The sequence below is a fragment of the Podarcis muralis genome, chromosome 6, assembly GCF_964188315.1.
Source record: "Podarcis muralis chromosome 6, rPodMur119.hap1.1, whole genome shotgun sequence".
NCBI lineage: Eukaryota > Metazoa > Chordata > Lepidosauria > Squamata > Lacertidae > Podarcis > Podarcis muralis.
Window position 1 is genome coordinate 12952595 of NC_135660.1, and position 21391 is coordinate 12973985.

General features: G+C 43.7%; 1 protein-coding gene across 3 annotated transcripts in view; it reads right to left on the reverse strand.

Annotated features, from left to right (window-relative positions):
• NAALADL2 (N-acetylated alpha-linked acidic dipeptidase like 2) overlaps positions 1-21391 on the reverse strand; it is a 770720-nt gene that overhangs the window by 386963 nt on the left and 362366 nt on the right. For all 3 annotated transcript variants that reach the window (XM_028731603.2, XM_028731602.2, XM_028731601.2), the window contains one exon: positions 6148-6640. In XM_028731603.2, coding sequence (XP_028587436.2) covers positions 6148-6632 — 485 coding nt within the window. In that variant the 5' untranslated portion in view covers positions 6633-6640. The remainder of the gene's footprint in view (positions 1-6147; positions 6641-21391) is intronic.

Here is a 21391-nt window from a genome sequence, read left to right on the forward strand (position 1 = left end):
TAGCAGCAAAACCCTGATGATTGTTGAAGCAATTACCAGGGACTGCTAATTAAACTGTTGAGGCTTTTCGCTCTGAAAGGTTTGCTTCAAAACCTTTCCTCAAAGGATGCCCCAGGGATAGCTGAGCAAAACTGCTGACTCTCTCAGAACCGTCATAGGATCAGGCCTCAGAATGTCTTTGATTAATACCAAGGGCGAGGTGGAGCAACAGAACAAGGAAAGATAACCACTAGATGCACACTTTTACCTTAGACAGAACTGTGTTTTTTTCAAAGTAACAATTTGAAAAAGTAACAATTTATGGCCAAAAACAAAAGAAGTGGAAAACAAAACAAAACAGGGCAAGGTCGAGTACAGTTTCAAAAACAACCAATAGGAACAAAAACGATGCTACTAAGATTGCAAGTACCATGTCTCAGAGCCAGGGAGTAGAGAAGGGGGAAATAGGCTGGATGCTAAGCCTGTTTAGCTCAGCCTCATGACAAACCAGCACAGAACACTATTTTAAAGGCTTGTTTTCCCTTTGCCAAGCCAATGGCTGAACAGGGTTTGGATCCAGTGAAACCTTATGCTGGCTTGTTTTACACCCATTTTTGTGTGCATAGGATTGCTCCATTAGAGACTCACATGAAGAGCAATTCATAAATTAATCAAATAATCACAGTAATAATTAAAATAACCCCTTTTCTTACGTAGCGCATTGCTGTTAGGCGACGTCATTTTTCATGGGTTGGTGGTATACAGTCACAAGTGCTGTACAGTGGTACCTCAGGTTAAGTACTTAATTCATTCCGGAGGTCCGTTCTTAACCTGAAACTGTTCTTAACCTGAGGTACCACTTTAGCTAATGGGGTCTCCTGCTGCCGCCATGCCGCCGGAGAATGATTTCTGTCCTCACCCTGAAGCAAAGTTCTTAACCCGACCTACTATTTCTGGGTTAGCGGAGTCTGTAACCTGAAGCGTCTGTAACCTGAAGCGCCTGTAACCCGAGGTACCACTGTACATTTTATGCTGACGTGTCGCTTTAACTTTGGAGCAATTTCTATATGCTATCACATTATGGGAGGAAACACCTGGGCTTCAGCCGACACTGTTCATTATAAGCCTCTCACCGTTGTGATGCACACGCAAGGGACAGCCTACTAATTCCTTCTTACCTACAAACAGGTGTTTTATGGCCTTCAGAAATTGTTTCATTGCATTGTGTTAAGTGTTGGAGAAATGTATATACGCACATACTGTTTTAGGATTTTCACTAATTCCCAGCTGCAAGAAAATACCGAATGAAGGACAAAGTAAATCCATCACGTTGCTGATGAACACAAAATCATACACCCCTAGAGACCTGCAGGGATGCATTTGTTTGATCGGGTAGCAAACAGGATGCCCTCCAAATGTTGCTGGACTATCATTACCACCATCTCTGACTAGGGATGGGGGCGGAATTTGATTTAGGTGATCCTACCAAATCTGCACATTCCAAAATAATACGCGAATCAAAACCTTCACAAATCTCCGAATTTTGCATTCGGAGTTCGCCAGCTAAGTAATGTGTACAGAAATGCATATAGTAGGGGAGAAATATGCATTAAAAATATACATTTGTGAAAATAATGTACACAACTTCATTATATTGCATTTGCTTTGCAAAATGTGTATATTGGGCAAAATTGCATTCCAAAAGTGCTTAATAAAAGAAACATGCACTAAAAAACTTATTTTCATGAGGAATTGCAAAAAAGTGATTTTTTTTAATTATTCCAAAAGTGCTTAATAAAAGAAACATGCACTAAAAAACTCATTTTCATGAGGAATTAATTTTAATTCAAATTGCTGCAGAAATGTGGAAAACTGAATTTAAGATCAGAAGAGTTAGGTATGGAGAAATTCAAAGCGGACCAATCCATCCATCCCTATCTCTGACCATTGGCCATACTGACCAGGAATGTTAGGATTTGTATTCTAACAACATCTGGAGGGCATCACATTGGCTACACCTTGGCTGGCATATGGGGAATAGTCTTATGGTGAGTTAGTTAGACCAATGGTCCATATAGCCCAGTATTTTCTGCAGTGACTGGTGGGAGCTATCCAGGGTTTTAGACAGGGGGTTCTGAAACCCTTACGTGGAGATAACGGGTATTGAACCTAGTGACTTTTGCAGGCAAAGGATGTGCTCTACTGCTGAGTTGCAGCTTGAGCTGAAAGGGAATCATGATGCAGAAATTCAATCCCATGGCTCAGCTGCATTTTCACATGCCTTCCACCATCACCACTCTTGTCTTTGGACCGGAAGGGCAGTGGAATGGTTTATCAGGTAGTTTCGGAAAAGACAAATCATTTTTCCTATTGTTTGGATTCTGCTTCCATATTGGCATGACTTATTAGTGGATCATTATAATGTGATATCTTTTGATGAGCCTATTAACACCTATATGACTATTTAAGTTTTGTTAGTATGTTTTGTAATTGTGAGTGGATTATCTTGAAAGGTTGCCATGTTTTATAATGTGAACTCTTTTGATACCGTCAGTGGGCTTGAGCATCGTTTACCACAGAAAAGTAGGATACAAAGAAACTGATGACACGGACATCATTTTACCCCACATATCTGCTGGAGGAGGGCTGAAGCTCAGTTACAGAGCACCTGGCTGTGCAAAAGGTCCCAGGCTCAAACCCCGACATCTCCAAGTTGGGCTGGGAACGTCCCCTCTCTGAAATCCTGGAGAACTACTGCTTCCCAGTACAGTTGTACCTTGGATTCTAAACACCTTGGTACTCAGATGTTTTGGCTCCTGAACCTCCCAAACCCGGAAGTTGAGTGTTCTGCTATGCGAACGTTCTTGGGAACCTGGATGTCTGATGGGGCTTCCGCAGCTTCCAATTGGCTGCAGGAGCTTCCTTCAGCCAATCAGAAGCCGCGTTTTGGTTTCCAAAAATTTTGGAAGTCGAACGGACTTCCAGAACTGATTCCGTTTAACTTCCACGGTATGACTGTACAATACTGCACTGGACAGACCAACACTCTGACCCCGTAGATGGCAGCTTCCAGTCTGCCAATATTTCTCCTCCACTGTTGACAGAATAATACAGACAACCAGCTCACAAATTTAGATCTTTGTACACCACTGTTGAGTTCTCAGCATATAAATGGCAATCTACATTTACTGAAAGATAAGTTTCTTTCAGTGTTATGGTTGGAAGCACTGCTGATGACTACAAAATGAAAGCTCTCTTTGTGAAATGTCCTCCCCAAAAAAGCAGCCCAATGAGAACTCATCATTCTCAGTGGCCATGGAATACTGTGAGTGGTGGTAGTGGAAAACCAGGAAGGGAATAGGAGTGGAACACAATGGAGTGTCCTGGGAAAGGGCATGTCTTATTGGAACCCTGAACATTTTGTTGATGATTGTAGCTATACTATGATTAGCTCTGTGTTTAGGGGTAGCAGAGATTCGAACAAGTTAACACATAGTTAAGTAGAACATCTGCCCCACCTTCTGCCTCAGTAATTTTCAGTGTGGCAACTGCAATACCAGACAGAAAAATCCAGTGCCTATGGAGACGAAAAGCTCCATTTCTTTTGGATTTTTAATGCATTTCAGACAGCTCTGGTGATATTCAGCCCTGTTGTTCCAAAGCTTGACTAGCTCTATTACTGTCCCTTTTTGGGTGCTCCTTTCTCAAAATTCCTCTTTTGGGGGTCTTAAATACACAAAAGCAATCATCTCTGCCTATGCTTTCAGACTAATTAGCAAATTCAACACAAGCCAATAATTGGAACGCGAGTATTAAGCATTTCTGCAGGGGCAGTGCTTCAGAAGAAACACGGTTTGCCAGGAGCAAATGCCAAGACGGGGCAAAATGCCAAGAGGGGGCAAAATGTCTTGATTCACAAACTGGACTGTGGGAAAGTTGTGCATTTTAAGAAAGTTAGCGGCGTTGACTTTATATTACTAAGAAGAGCCACAGCAGTTCTGATATCAAGATCTACCAAGATGAGTGGGATCCACTGGATCACTGGCTGGGGGCATAAGTCCCCATCCTCACCTCAGCTGGAGAGACCAGGATATCTCTCCCACCCCCAACTGGCTCAGCCAAGCCCTGTAGATCTAAGGTGGTATAAGGGGTGTAGCAGGCTTGGGACCAAAAGGAGAGAGATTTAGGGTTGATCCTAAACCCCTTCAGATCAGTCCCATGACCTGACAACTCAGCATAACTTTGTATTGCAAAAACAGTGCTGTAATTCAAACCTCACTCACTGGATCATTGAAAGATTCCATCAACGGTGTCTCCAAATTTTTTTACACATCACCTGAGAAGACAGGCGAACTAATGCGAGTGTACTGGAAGAAGCAAAGATCCCCAGTGTTGAAGCAATGATTCTTCAACATCAATTTTGTTGGACTGGTCATGTTGTGCGGATGCCTGTTGATCGTCTTCCAAAGCAACTACTCTATTCCGAACTTAAAAATGGAAAGCGTAATGCTGGTGGTCAACAAAAGAGGTTCAAAGACTCTCTCAAGGCAAATCTCATGGCAGTTCCACACAGTGCTTAAAGTCCACAGGAGTATCTGGAGTTAACCATTTCAGCCCAAAGCAGAGCCTCAGGGAGGGAACTGAACAAGAGAGCTTACACAAGTAAATAGAAAACCACTTAAAATAAAATAAACACCTTGTGAATATGGTTAATGCTGGGGGAATAGGGGGTTAAAGAGACACTATTAAAAAAACATGAGTGATAAAGTTCTAGAAATGTGGGTATTTGATTCAAATAATCTTGTGGGTGAATGTTTCTATGTTCCTATGTAACAGATGCTGGTTATCATCTATGTTAACTTTTTTTCTCAAAGGGAAGCAGCATCTCTACTTTCCTTCTGGAAAGAAAACTTCCCCGCACAATAGGCATGTTTTACAAGAGTATGAAAACATCTGAATATGTATAATGTCGGCAGGCATGATAATCACTGCACAGACCTGGAGCATCCAAAATTGAATTTAGACAGTTTATATGTTCAGTAGGATCAGTTGGTAGTGGTTTTCCTGGGGCAATACCAATTGAGGCTAACGTGCGGGGTGGGTGGGGGGCGACAACACGTATTTTGAATGCCCTTTAAAATATAGTAATAATAATAATAATAAGACAGAAAACATGCACAACAAGAGAAAGCTTCAACCTAGTCCTGTGAGCTACTCTCAGGGAGCCATAGTTTGACTTACTTTGCCATATGAGATGCGCTAAGCACTTGTGCTTGTCATGAATTGTATTTCTGTTCCCACAACATTTGAGACATCAGTTGCCTTTTGCATTGCTCCTAATTCCACCATGTCTACCAACTAGGGCTGCCTGTTTTTGAAATTGTGAATCCCAGAAGTCAGGATTAACTGTACCCAGCAGAGAGGGAAACGCTTGGTTAAATCCCTTGCCCAGATGTTGTTGTTAACACATCCTTCACCCTAAGGTCCAAGGGCAGGTTACAACATTAAAAAAACTTGCTACAAATATTAATCTCAAATGCCAAAAGCCAGAGTAAAGAGATGGAATAATAATAATAATTTATTTATACCCCACCTATCTGGCTGGGTATCCCCAGTCACTCTGGGTGGCTCCCAACAGAATATTAAAAACACGATAAAACTTCAAACACTAAAAACTTCCCTAAACAGGACTGCCTTCAGATGTCTTCTAAAAAGTCAGATAGTTGTTTATTTCCTTGACATCTGATGGAAGGATGTTCCACAGGGTGGGTGCTACTACCAAGAAGGCACTCTGTCTGGTCCCCTGTAACCTCACTTCTCGCAATGAGGGAACCACCAGAAGGCCCTCGGCACTGGACCTCAGTGTCCGGGCTGAATGATGGAGGTGGAGACGCTCCTTCAGGTATACTGGGCCGAGGCCGAGGTGCATCCAGCCTTCTTGAGAAGTTGTATAATGAAGGTGCTAGATGCACCTCTATGGGGATGCAGTTCCACAACTTCAAGACTGCCACAGAGAATGCCCTCTCCAAGGCCACCAGCACTCCAAGCTTCTGAGGGTGGTGGAGATACCAAGAGAGCATATCCACTCCTTATAATCAGCTAATGAAAATACTGAGCAAGACATACATTTGCCAACATCATACAATTGCTTTTAAACCACACACGTACCTGTAAATCTGTGCAACATCCTTCGCTTGGATTTCTTTCAGAATCTCCTGGCTGAGATGAGGATCGCTTGGTTTTGGAGGTGGTGGTGGGGAAGGAGGGCACCGTACGTGTCCATAGTAGCCGATCAAAACCCCCAAAATAAATAGACTCAAAGCAGTGAAAAATAGCTTAAATATCCAGCAAAAGCTGTAGCGGTTGCTCTTTGGTGGAGGCCTTGTATAATGGGAGACATAATCCGGATCTTCCTGAAGCCTCTGGAACCTCCCTTTGGGAGATGCCGATGGCTGGATGGGCTCCAGGTCCAGGTCCGTGTTTTGAGTAATTCCCACTTGTTGATGGACTGTCCCATCCAGACGGAAATGGTCAAAGCCGGGCTCCTCCAGTTCTTTCTCCATATCCCATTCTAGCTCCAGGGAAGTGGCTTGGAGGTCATCACTATCTAGATATTGTGCCCTCTGATCTGCGCCGACTTTATGGTACGCCATCTTTTTACCTGTGGGTTAAAAGGATAAAGTCAACCCAAAGGCAATGAACTGTTTTAAACAGAGTTCTAGGGTGTTTTTTAATGCATTGATCAGATGCAGATTCATAAATGCCAGGAGATTTGTAGTGATCTGGTATTCTATCCTCTTTTATAAGTAGCTTTCATATTTTTAAAAAATAACTCCAAACTGTGTAACTTTTTTTATTTGGAATCCGCCTCCGTTACATCTCTGTTGCCCTTTTTGTTGCTTATTGTAGGCTTTCCTTTTTCAGCAAAGCTTTTAAGTGGAGAGTCCAGTCTGTTTTGTTCATTTATTAATCAAGATTTGTATGCTGCTTAGTGGGTAACCCAAACCCAGGACTGAGTAGAGTTCAGAAAAGGTGGATCTCTGGCTGAGGTCTGCAAAGGGAGTAGAGGAAGTGAAGACACTATTTAAAAATGTGCAGGGTGAGAGCTTCTCTTATCTTGGGGTTGCTAAGATGCCAATCAGCTCCCGGCTGCCAGGTATGCTTGCCAATCAGGTCAAGGCCACTGGCATGTCTTGCAAGCATTTGAAACACTATTAAAAATTCCTGCTTAGTTTGAAAATACTAACGGTGAACTGTTCAGAAGGGAATCCCTTTTTATGACTGGCTTTCTCTGGTTGGGGAATAAGTGAAATTATGAATCTGAGAGCTCAGCCACACCTCTGCTCACCCCATGCCTAGAAAGCATTAGTAGCCCAAGTTGTTTTCTGCTTGCCCCATGCTTTCTAGACATGAGTCCAAATGGTTTTGCCTTCCCCCCTCTGCTTTCTCCTGAAAGAAAACACTTTTTAGTGCTAAATTGGAGTAAATGTCGATCCAGGGAAAACCCAATTGGTTTTCTGTGTGGGTTTTCCTGAGTGAAAGCAGCATCGCAAATGGAAGTGAGGATGAGCCCCGACTGAGGTCTCAGTGTCTTGTCGTGCTCCTTCCCATTGTATCTGGTCCCCTCCAAAGGTTTTTGGACTCTGACTCCCATCAGCCCTGGCAGGCATGGCCAATGATGCAAGTTGTTGCTTATAGTGCTTCTGGGTAAAAAGAATGATTCAGGGAGGATAAAAAAGCATTTTACCAGTAATCTACCCAAGTCAGGAAGTGCTGGCTTATGTTGAAACTTCCAGGGTGACATTTTGTTCTCTTTAATTGGTCAACAAAAGCCTTCCATCTGGACAGAATGCTTTATTCGTTACCTGTATATAAATGTGCAGTTCTTGAATGTCTCGTTAATTTACTTGGAATTTGTCCTGCTGATCTGATTTAATCTCCTCCAGTTACTTGTTGGGTTCCCCCCTCCTTCGTCTCTCTCCCATTTTAAATGAATCAAAGTCACTGCCTGGTTGGTATTCTTAGCAAAATGGTTTCCTTAATGGCAGAGTATGACAGTGGCAGTTCCAGGCATATTTCTATCTCAACACGCGCACCCTCAAAGTAGAACTCTGACCTCTAATCTAAACATTCAAAGTCAATTCCCTACAAATCATTTTCTAAACTGACTGCAGGGACGAGACATCGTTTTCATTCATACTTTGACAATAGACATTCCATCACATAAGCAGCGGCAATTTAACGCTTTTCAAACAGCAGACAGACCCATCAATTAGAATGAAATGCAGATACAGATATTAACTCCTCAATGTGACGGGTATCTGACTGACACCCGCATCGCGGCCTCCTCCCACTCCTTGTTACACATTAATAAATTTTCTTTATCTAAGATCCATCTTCCAGATAGCGTTTTCTGGGTCACATATTGGATGAACCTACTTATATGCGGCAGCACAGAGAGGGAGTTGAGCAATCGTATTTGAAAACTGGAGAAAGGAGATTACAAAATACTCCAAAATGCAGATACAGCCCACTGTATGTTAACGAGAGAGAGAGAGAGAGAGAGAGAGAGAGAGAGAGAGAGAGAGAGAGAAAGGGCACCCTATCTAGATCTACACTGCTCCTAATTTGCAAATCCTATTTCCTTACAAAGGATTAGCCATTTGGAGGTCCTCGCCCACCGACGGTGCCCCAAATGACATTGCTAATAGACTTGCCACCAGCACATAATAATGCTTCAATGATAAATTGTTTTGTAAACCCAGTACACACTATTCAGTTGCTCTCCTGTCCAGTTGCTGTTGCTCATAAAGTGGTTTTATCAACATCACAAACATCTGGGCTGTACCAGTGTTAGGAGACATATGCCAGAAAAAAATCACCAATTGCCATCACTCTAGAGTCCAGCAGTGAACAGGTCCCTGAATCATAGGCAGAGGTGGTGAACCAGGTTTGGCTTTTAGCATGATAGTGGTGATCAGGGACTGAATGAAGACAAGGCTAGCAAGCAGGAAGCGGTTGAACTGGATCCCACAGTGCCAGGGCCTATACTGCTTGGTACTACATTAACCTCACAGTTGGATTACTACAATGTGCTCTGTGTTGGGCTACCCTTGAAGTTGGTCCACAGGTTGCAGCTGGTGCAGAATGTGGCAGCTAGGTTGCTTGTGGGGCCAAACTTCTGCCAGCGTAAAACACCTTCGTTGTCAAAGTTGCACTGGCTGCCAATCTGCTACCCGGCCAAATTCAATGTGATGGTACTAAGGCCCAAGGTTCTTGAGCGGTGGTTGTGGACCAGATCCAGACACTCCTGGAGGAAACTGATTTTCTAGATCCATCTCCATTGGAGTTTAGGCCCAGTTTTGGCACAGAAACTGCTTTGGTTGAGAGACGGGGGAAATTTGTCTATGTTATTTCTCCTCAACCTCTCATTGACTTTCAGTAAACATTGACCATAGTATCCTCCTGGAGCAGCTATCCAAGTTGGGCGTGGGTGGCACCACTTTGCAGTGGTTCCAGACCTACTTGGATGGTTGTTTCTAAAGGATGATGTTTGGGGCATGCTCTTCAGCCCTGTGGAGCCTTCAACGTGGGGTTCTTGAAGGCTTGATTTTATCCCACATGCTGCTTAACATCTACATGAAACTGCAGAGTGGGGTCATCCAGAGTTTCAGAGTATGTTGTCAGCAACATGCTGACGACACACAGCTCTAGTTTTCCTTTATGTCTGCAGGTGAGGCAGTGTATATACTGAACTGATGTCTTGTCTTAGTAATGGACTGAACGAGAGCCAACAAACCGAAGCTCAATTTGGATAAGACTGGATGGTTCCCTTGACCGGATGGAAGGAAGGTTGCCTGTTATTGATGGAGTTACACTTCCTCTGAAGGAGCAGGTACACAATTTGGGGTGCTTCTGGACCCTTTGCTGTCACTTGAGGCTCCGTGACCTATCTGGATAGGGATAACCTAACTTCTGTTGTCTATGCTATGGTAACCCATAGGTTAGATTACTGCAATGGGGCTGCCTCGGATGGTGGTTCAGAAACTTCAGCTGGTGCAGAATTCAGCAGCCAGGTTGCTCACGGGGGCAAGACACTGAGCCTGGTCCAACTGCACTGGCTGCCAATTGGTTTCTGGGCTGAATTCAAAGTGCTGGTTTTGATCTATAAAGCCTTAAATGGCTCAGGACCGCAATAACTAAAGGCCCGCCTCTCTCCATATGAACTGACCTGGTTTATATTCCTATAGTAAACATATTCTTATAGTAGAATCTCCAAACCATACAAGAATTACCTAGTTAACAGGAACCAATAGTTTTCAGGTGCTTTATAAATAATTTATGTACAGTTTATGTGGATGAAAGAGAGCACTGGAAACATCCATTTGCAATAACACCCCATCTGTGCTATACATTTAAAGCAGTATCATAATAATTTAAGTGGCCGTGGTTTCCCCCAAAGAATATTTGGAACTGTAGTTGCTTAAGGGTGCTTAGAGTTGCAATGAGACACTTATTTTCCTCACATAACTAGAATTACCAGAGTTCCCTTTTACAGGGAATTCAGCGACAATCTGGGATAGCTCAGCTGATAGAGCATGAGACTCTTAATCTAACGGTCATGGGTTCAAGCCCCATGTTGGGCAAAAGATTCCTGCATGGGAGGTGTGTGGACTAGATGACTGTCCCCCATGGAACTTGCCGCTTTGCAATTCTATGATTCTATTGTTAAATCACTCTATGAACTGTAGCTCTTTGAAAGGGAATCAGGGTCTTTCATAATAACTCTCAGCACCTTTGACACATTGTCACGGTCTGGTTCACGGGTGATCGAAGTCCCGGCTGGGGACGTCGGGACCGGAGGCAAAGATGGCAGGGAGGGAGCAGGAACGGGAGTCCAGAAGCCAGGAGTCAGGAAGTCAAGAGTCTGAGGCTCAGAGAGCCGGGAGTCTAGAAGCCGAGGGTCAGGAAGCAGGGAGTCATGAAGTCAAGGGTCCGAGGATCAAGGAGTCACAAAGTCAAGGGTCCAAGGATCAAGGAGTCACGAATTCAAGGGTCCAAGGATCAAGGAGTCAAGGAGCCAAACGCAGCAAGGCAGAAAACGTGTTGCTGTGGCAAAGAGCCGAAGAGAAATGCTGACCTTATATCCCTTCCCGGCTCTTGCCACCAGGTGCTGGGAGTGACCAATCGGCCTCACCTGTGCGGCCGCGCCTTGCCTCTTCAGAACAAACTTAGGAAGGCCCCAGTCCTGCAAAGTCCTACTGGTCACAGGGCCTGGCTCCTGCACGCACTCCGGACACACATGACAGTTCCCAGAATTCTTTGGGGGAAGCCAAGACTGTTTAAAGTGGTATGATGCTATTTTAAATGTGTAGTGCCGATGGAGTCTAACTCTGAGCCAGAGAGTAGTATCACGGTTACGTGAAATAGCACCCCGCCCCTGATGTGTTTTCTATCCAGTCAGCTGCAAAGCACAGAAGTCCTTGATCACCCAGATGCCAATATTTGTGTGGATTGCCTTCACTTAAAACAGCAGTAAGGAACGGGTATCCCTCAAGCTGTTGTTTATTGACAAGTCAAATTATCTCTGACCATTGGCCATGCTGGCTGAATCTGATGGGACTTGTTGTCCAGTGAGATTGAACGAGGGCTGCAGGTTACGCACCACTATTTCAAAAAGTCACAACATGACACCACATCGCACCACATGGAATTGATAGACAGCCCTCAGAAACAATGTTTTGTGTACATGCTACAGCAAAAGCAAAGCCAAACATGGAAGGCTCTAAAATGCTTATTTTTATGGCAATGGAAGTAAGAAGTCAGCATTCCCGCACAGCTGCCTTCATCCTAGTCTGCATATAAAACAGAACGCAGCGGCAGCATGTCAAATCAAATGGTTGTAAGTGCTGACTCTTAGCAAAACAAAACCAAAAAAATAAAACAACACACACAAAAACCAAAAACACAGAAGCCAACATATATCAGCAGCGTCCAAGCACTCTGCATTTACAACAGTTTTAAAGGAATATTTTGGTCAGGAGGATGCATGCTAATCAAGAATGCTTAAGTATCTGTCCACGTAAGCATATTATAAAAATGGTATAAAATTGCATTTAATGGCTGCTACTCTGAATAAGCAATAACCATTTTTCTATGTTGCCTATCGCAGCTATTTCCCACTGAAAGGGAGTACTCAGAGGAGGGCTTTTTCCTCCTTTAATTGGAAAGGGTTCTCTAAATAAGATCAAGATTTCCTAAGGAGCATTCATTTTCTCACGGGAAATTCATGCACTAACAAAAACGCTTTCAGGAGAGCTTCACAATTGTGTAGCTGGAGGAGGTATAGAATAGGACCTGCATTAGGCAGACTGAGATGGTAGGGTGAAAGGGCAGTGGTTTTTTTTCCAGCGAGTTAATTCATTATTACAACGTTTCCCCCCACCAAAGAAACACCTGTGTGTTTGTAATATTCTGTTGGGAGCCACCCAGTGTGGCCCAGCCAGATGGGTGGTTGTTGTTGTTGTTGTTGTTGTTGTTGTTGTTGTTGTTAACAAACTACAGTTCCCAAGATGCTCTGGGGGAAGCCATGACTGTTCAGGTCATTTAATAATGCTTTAAATGTAAAGTACGAATGTGACCTTTGACTATGGACCTTTGCCATTCCACCTCAGGCAGTGAAATGACTTGGGTTGGTCCTGAGTGGGCATTTGCAAAGCCTCTCTGAGAAATGTCATTATTTGTGCATCTTTACTAGTCACCTCATAAAACTGAATTCTCAGCATTAAACAGACACGCCAAAATACGATCAGCTCAACCCTAAAATCCAAGCCAGAGTGCGAAAGTAATACAAATTGTATTATTTATAAAAAAGTATTTCCACGCCGCCACATCGCAAAATATCAAGCTGGCCGTGTAAGCAAACATACCGTATAACAGGTACGAAGACTGAAATCACCTCACAAGGGTGAAAAACCAACTAGCATTGGCATGCTTTGTACAGTCCTGGTCACCTCACATCAAAGGAATATTCTAGAATTGGAAAAGGTTCAGCCCAAATTATCAAGGGAATGGAGTGACTCCCCCCTCCCCCATGAAGAAAGGTCTTTTTAATTTAGATAAAAGCTAAGAGGTGACACGATAGAAGCCTATAAAATTATTCATTAGAAGGAGAATGTGGATAGAGAAAAGTTTCAATCTTTTTCATGTAACAGCTAAATGTTGGAAGATTCGCAACAGATAAAAGAGAGAGCTTCTTCATGCAGTGCGTAGCTAAACTGTGGAACTCTCTCCCACTGGAAGATGTGATGGCCACCAACTTGAATGGCTTCAAGTTGGACAAGTTCATGGAGGGGAAAAGTATCAATGGCTACTAGCGATCCAATACTCCGCCTTGAGTATTGTAAGATAGAAAGATGGTATACAAATTAAAAATGATGATGATGATGATTCCCACCATGGGAGGAAGGACAGAGATGCTACAATCATGTGATCTAAACGCATGGATGTACCATAGGCTATTTTAAATTTGGGGGGTTTGCAAAAGCTGAGGTTGTGCAACAGAGACGAAGTACTACTTGGGGTGTTCCCCTGCCCCCCCAAAAAACTACTGTCAGAATGCATTAAAAATAGATCTAAATTTTAACTGCAATCGACAAAAAATATGTTTTCTTAATTTTGAAGCCATTGTGTGCAGGTAGTAATCATTTTCTTTATTTCGTGAAGCACAGGTATGCATGATACCCGTACATGACTAACGCAAGCCACACTTGCGCCCCCATTATACAATATATTTCTCAGTGAATACTGGTGTGTGACAGCTGAAGTAGGTGCAGCAGGTTGCTATGACAACTGCTGTGGGTGGAAACTAAGGCAAGTATATTTATTTTCACAACGTATGTGCATACACAAGCATGCATCCTAAATGCATAACCCCCATTAGGATGTGTATGAAGAGTCTGGCATCTTGCGAAATGCTCACTTTTGGCAGATGTTACACCCGTGGAAGAAGACAACTTGTATTTAAGTGAATCTGTATTGACAATTATAGAAACTTGGTTGTTTGAAGTAGCTTTCTCATGGCCGTATTGATTTTCCCGTGAAGTGTGTTCTTCCTTCTATCCATGCTTCCTTCTCAGCTTTTCAGTTCAAACCCCTCAGGTTCAGTCTATTCTTGTGGTTTCTTTTTTTAATCTGACCTGGGAAGAAAACCTCATACAGGGCCTAGGGGACAAAGAGGATGTGCGCTGTTGATAGGAAGGAGAGAGACTGGACAAGTTGTGGGCTGAGGTCCAGAATGTCAAGGGTGACACAGAATTTCAGATATTTGACTCCAGTTTCCTATTATTATTTACTAGCAGCCTCATAACCCGACGTTGCTGAGGAATTCAAAGAAACCAAAAAACTCAGTGCAGTTTTGAAAGCTCCAGTCAGCCATCTTAATTAAAAATGGTGTTCGACTGTATGCTGACATAGACAAAAACTGCTTGTTATGCAACGGCTGGTTAAAATCAGTGAAGTCCTTGAAGGTTTTAGTCCACCATCTTGATTCTAAAGAGAATCCAACTGTATGCAAGGATAGAAAGAAAAAGAAAATCCCTTTTCCTTAATAAAGCTCTGAAAGGTTCAGTCCACCATCTCAATTCAAAATGGGATTCAACAACAACAGCAACAAAACCTGCTTTTTTATTTCATGCTCTCTCTAGGGCAGTGTTTCCCAACCGGTGTTCCGCGGCACACTAGTGTGCCGCCGGACGTTGCCTAGTGTGCCGTGGGAGGGAGGCGGGCGAGTCGGGCTAATCCTCCGACGAGCTCCACCTCCAGACCCATTGCTCAAATCCTTTAACCCAGGAGGGCGGGGAGGGGGGGGAGAAAGAGAAAAAAGAAAGGGTGGAAAAAAAGAAGGGGAAGAGAAAATATTTTTTTTAAAAAAGGAAAGAGAGGGGAAAAAGCGAGGGATGGAGGAAGGGGAATAAACAGAAGGGGAGGACAATGAAGAGGGGCGGGGCTTGGCAGGCAGCAGATAACTGGGGAGGGGGGCGCGGCTGGCGGCGGCTCAAGGCAGGAAGGGAGGAGCTGCCTCGCGGAGAGTCTTGGGCTGCAGAGATTTCCCGTTCAGGAGCGCGGGAGGCCACGCCGTGGATGGGAATCTCCTCCTCCTCTTCCTCCTCCTCCTCCAGGAGAGAGGGTGGTCCGCCCCACCGAGTCGGTCCTGCTCAAGCGTGGGAGCCTATAGTTAGAGCTCAGCTCCTTTTCTTGCCTTCCCCGCCCCCCCACGGAGCACATTTTCCTCGCCCCCCAACCCCCGCATGTAGAATAGAAGCCCTCTAGCCTCCACGGTGCACAAACTCTCCCCTCTGCAACGAAGCGCTTTGTTGCATATCTTTGGTGAGGTTTTTAGGCAGTCTTGGTGCACCTTAAATCAGCGCTAATTGTGCCTGGACGCAGTATTTACTTCCGAGTAGGCCCCCTTCTCCCCCCCCCCCCGGTAGCACCTGACGTTGCTATTCGTATCATCAGGTTTGTTTGTTGATAATTTAATTGTTTTAAAAGCATCATGCTAAAGAGCTCTCTCCCACCCCCAGACCCTTGGGCAAAACAGAAACACACACATACACAAACACAGAGATTGAGCCCTGCAGGTTTTATGAAATGAATGGATTCTGAATGCCTGTTTCAGTGGCTTGTCCGCCTTAGGCTGCTGGGCCAGACACCTGTTACACGGTGCAGTCCGTAAGCTGTGAGCGCTGCTACCTGCCGCCGAGACCACGTAACGACAGTCTTGAAAGACCTACATTGGCTCCCAGTACCTTTCCGAGCACAATTCAAAGTGTTGGTGCTGACCTTTAAAGCCCTAAGCGGTTTCGGTCCAGTATACCTGAAGTAGCGTCTCCGCCACCATCGTTCAGCCCAGACACTGAGATCCAGTGCCAAGGGCCTTCTGGCAATTCCCTCACTGTGAAAAGTGAGGTTACAGGGAACCAGGCAGAGGGCCTTCTCGGTAGTGGCGCCCGCCCTGTGGAATGCCCTTCCATCAGACATCAAAGAGATAACCATTACCTTCTATGCTGTTACTATTTTTTTATTTTTTATTTTACATAAGTAAAAAGTGACCTTTCCCCATCTGGCATGGTGGTGTGCCTCGAGATTTTTTTCATGAAACAAGTGTGCCTTTGCCCAAAAAAGGTTGGGAAACACTGCTCTAGGGAAGCTTGCCTGGTGACTTCATTACATATATTTAGGTGCCAGGCGAAAATGTTTCTCTGTAACCAGGCCTTTGGTTAATTGAACAAGCTACGACCTTTTAAATGTGTTCATGGGTGGGGTTTATTGGTTTGTTTTATTATGTATTTTGTATTTCTATGTTGTGAACCACCCTGTGATCTTTGGATGAAGAACAGTATACAAATTTAATAAATGATAATAATACAAAGAAGAATCAATGTGCAAAATGTGCTTAAAATATCTTAAGAAGTGTCGTAATGCATAGCAAACCAACAAACTGCTTTCCAAAATATATAGTAAATATTTAGCTGCCTCAGATTTGGTGACGTCAGCAAGAACGCTGAAATCCCCCAAGACCAACAACCAGGGCTTTTTTCTTTTTTTCCCCCAGCCAGAAATCCCCAGAACTCAGTTCCGGCACCTCTCAAGTGAGCACCATTGCCATTCTAAGAGAAGAAGGGAGAAGTTCGTGCTGAGCTCTGGCACCTCTTTTTCTAGAAAAAATACCACTGCCAACAACCTAGCTGTTTTCAACACCACAGACAAGGAAGACTGCTAAGTCGTGTTGCAGGAATTTATGTATCGGTTGGGGGGGTTGCCCCTCCAGTAGATACCATGCACATGCAGTCCACTACCAAAATCAGCACAATCACTTTTGTGACTTTTGTGATTTGTCCCCACAAAACACTTCATCACAGTTTCTTCCTATCTATTCAAAGGGCCTTTGAGGCACGATACCAAATGTAACAATTCACTGATAAATGTATCTATGTACTGGCTCACTGGGAAAACTTCAGACATGTGAGCTCAGCTACTCAGCAGCCCCTCTGCCTGAGTGATAATTCCTGGCACCTGAGTGCCAGACAGGTAGCCATTCCAGAAATAACAAACCCAGATGAAGACAAAAGGGTGTGGTTAACTTGGCTGGGAAAATATCTCTTTTGTTTGGTGGAGGGCAAGGAGAACCATGGGGCAGGGTCCAGGATGCTCAGATTACTGCCACCAGACCTCCCCTTTCATGATGTAACCATGATGTATTAGTGATGTAGTATGGGGGGAAGTAACATGGGGATTAGCAGCTAATAAAAGTTTGGGTGTTCTTTTGTTTGGGGCTTCCATCTTGTTCCACCTTGTGGCAGGTGGGAGTCCTGTCACGACAGTCTTCAATAAAAACCAAGCGTACTGGCTGCTGTTTTGCTTTGGTATTCCTGGCCGGTGTCCTTGTTTTTTGTCCAAGGGAGCCCTCAGATTTCTCCGTTAACAGTAGCAAGGACTGCTAGTAAACCAGTAGAATCCTTAATCTGTCCTTAATGCCCAATGCAAGGCACAAACACTCTAGCTTCCCACTCAAGAAGACTGAAGGATTGAATTCCCGCTACATTGATCCCACTCCCTGATCCTCAGGCCTGCTCTGCTGCTACATCAAATACCCAGATGGGCATAAGACTTACTCACCCAACCAAGTCTTGGTAATATAAGCCAGGTCGGCTTTCTCATGCACAATCAAAATTTGAATGGGGGGAGAACTCATTTAAAATAAATCCTGTATGTGCTCAGAGATACTAAAGATACCAGAGGCAATGGATATTGCATTACAGTCTCCCCACACCGTCTCTTCTATTAATTAAAACTGATCAAGGCAGTTTGCAATGTAACAAATAATTAAAATAATAAAATCCTGGCTAATTGTAAAGGAAGAAGAGCTAGCTGACAAACCAATTAAAAACTAATACATTCAGGAGATTTAAAAACTTCACGTCTTAGTAAGTTAAATGCCTGCAAATATGTATCTTAGCACAGCAATGGAAAACCATCAATGAGGCCACCAGTGATGTCCTTAGGTAAATTTAGGCCCAGGAGTTCATGGTCCTATAGGAGGCTCTCTTAGTTAGTATCAAAATATGATAAATTTGTCCTCGTGTTCTGTAGGGGTCCTCCTGCTCATTCAGTTAAGTGGAACCATGGGCTTCTATCCCAGATTGGTACCCAGACATCACCATTGCCCAACACTGACATTTGCAATAGGATTCAGAATGTTGCAAAGGGAAGCAGTTTGATCTTTTCCTCTCCTTCCTCTTTTTTTTTTAAAAAAGAAAAGACTCTTTTCTTATTAAAACAGCAACAACAGCTAATCTCGATGGGAAGGAAAACAATCAATCAGCCAGCAGTCCACACAGTGTCAAAACTAATCTGATTCCCTTCATCATTTCTAAGGAGATCCTTTGCAGCAATGCAATGTCCTTTCCTCAAAATTCTCCTGACCTCCAGCTCACAAATCTCTTCACCAGAGTATAAACAAAGCAAACTCACTGTGATCTAAATAGGAGGGCATGTTTGGAAAAGGTGAAGCAAAACTGTTAATTAAATTATTATTATTATTATTCCTTGTAAGTTTCACCTTTGTTCAGAAAAGTGATCAGGGTTACTCATACAAGCACGCTTCTGCCTGTGGGTTCTTTGTTGCCTCCTTAACTGTGCTCAAAATTACCAGGCCGGGGTGTGTGTGTGAAAATGCCCTCTTGTGATGTCCCCTGCTTGGGAGCAGTCAAGGTGTAGTTTGTGTATTTCATCCACACGCATACAAGCACCATAAATTGCTCCTGAACTGAACTGATCAATTCAACTTACGGTTCAGAACAAAGATACCTAACCTGAAACATCAACTTATGACCCCGCTTTTTTGCATTTTTATCTTTATTCATTTTTAAAACACATCACAGTTATCCTTCTCCATCAGAAATACAGTGGTACCTCGGGTTACATACGCTTCAGGTTACAGACACTTCAGGTTACAGACTCCGCTAACCCAGAAATAGTACCTCGGATTAAGAACTTTGCTTCTGGATGAGAACAGAAATCGTGCGCTGGTGGTGGGGTGGCAGTGGGAGGCCCCATTAGCTAGAGTTGTGTCTCAGGTTAAGAACAGTTTCAGGTTAAGAACGGACCTCCAGAACGAATTAAGTTCTTAACCCGAGGTACCACTGTATACACAAAAGAGATACTGAAGTGTTGGAAATAAAGTAAAGTTGTATAATGAAGTATTGAGACTTCCCTCCACCCCAACATGGGTCCTCTACATTTCTGTATTAATTGCATATTAAATAATATCTAGTTTTTATTTATCCATTATTTCCATAAGTTATGACACATTGCAGGAGTCATTCAACGCCTGCCAAAGACTTCAGGTGTTTACAGTGATCTTTTAGGTATTGTCTATATTTGTCGCACTCTCTGTCAAATTTTTGGTCGTCATGATTCCTAATTTTCTCTGATAATCTTGCCATCTCAGCGTACTTGAATAATTTTGTCTGCCAATCCATTTTTGTCGGTATATTATCTCCTTTCCAGCATTGGGCTAATAACATTCTCGTGGCCGCGGTTGCATGACCTTTGTGTGTGTGTGTAGAAAATGCCCACCACACCAAAAAGCCCAAAAGTTTCCACCCCAAAATTTAAACGGGCTGTTCAGCACGGCTGTAAAAACACCAGCTCTAATGACTCCAGATTCTTATTTCTGTGCTCCTCACCAGTCTACGTCTTCAAACAAGGCCTCCTCTTCCACGTGGCAATTAAAATGCAAAATGACATTTCATTTTTCAAGATATATATCTTCCCACCCACGCTTGCACATATGTAGAGAGGCACAATAGCTTCCATTTAGGTGAGGCGCTCATGGCTCCTCGTTAGACAAATGCATCCTGAAATTAAAAACGACAAAGGGAAAATTGCACATTTGGAGCATTTTAAATATAGCTAATCATCAAAGGCAGCGGTAAGGATTCTTGCTTAAAGTGCCTGGCAGCGGAGGGGTGGGAAAGAGAGAAGAAACAGACTAACAATCATGTTTAGTGGCTTTGGCATATAAAATTTATTTCCATTAATGGGAGATGGTAGTCTCCAGGCCAGAGCCCCCGGTCCATGAACCGTGTTAATCACCTGGTATGAGCATTCGCTGTATACTCTCGAGACAGCAGCAAACTGTAAGAGTACGGCAGAGCAAGCAGATTGGCAGTTTGCTAACAACCGCTCTGTGCTTGACTTGTAACCCTTGGAGTGCATTAACGCAGTGGGTTTCATGAACCATTGAAAGAAACGAGGCATCCTTTACTTTGTTAATATGCAGGCACAGCCTATGACTCAAGTTGTGTCACCACGATAGGTACATCATAAATATCATGATACGGAATGTTATTTTCCCCTGACTCTCCTCTCCCAGCCTTCTTTCCCTCCGTGTCAGCAAGGGGAACTAAAGCACAATGCCGATTATACTTAATTCCTATGCAAGGGCCTTCCTGTGGCCCTTTCCTGTGAAAATGGGCATCTCGACAACCTTTATTTGTTCACACAGATATTCCCACAGGGATTAACTACCAGCTGAATCCATTCACAAGCCTCTTTCATCCCTCTTCTCATGCAAGGGCATGCCGAGTCGTTAACACGGCACCGGAGCTGTTCCTCTTTCATGTCGCCCCCATCCCTCCATAAACAGCCTGCCAATTTAACAAAGCCTGCGTTGTACAACATAAGGATGTGGTTCGGCAAGGAGGTTTTGCTCAGCTAACAGAAACACGTTTAATTGTTTGCTATTCAAAAAAAGGCAGCTGGCAGATTCTGCAAGGGGCAGAGATGGAGAGAGAGTTTTTGATAGAGATTCAAAACAGCAAAGTTCCCCTCCTTCGTGCATTTGTACTTGTGCAGTTGAACCCCAGGCAGGGTAAATGAACCAATAAATAGATGTTGTTAATAGTTTTGGGTGTGTGTATTAACCTGGGTGCCAGGCTCCCCTAATCCCTGGATCTAGGAAGTGTTAAAAGCTAATCAAATCTTCCAATTCTGGGAAATGGCCTTCTGGTGAGGTTTAAGGAGAGCAAAGGAAGCAGCTTTGTGAGAGATGGGAAATGGACACAGACCCTCCCCTCAATTCGCAGGTAATAGTGGGAAGAACAAAAGCCAGAGTTTAGAGTTGAATTTTGGAGTGATGAAGGAAAAAACAGCAAGCTGGTCAGAGCCACCTTTTAGAGCAATGCAGGAGAAACAAGACCCTCTTTGGGTGGCAATGCTGTGAATCCCTCCATCACATAAATAAACCATACATCATAATGACACCACAGTCTCCACTGTGCCTCATTCCCAAAAGGAAACGCAAACCCTAATAAGTGCCAGGAACCCCTGCAATCTCGCTCCATTT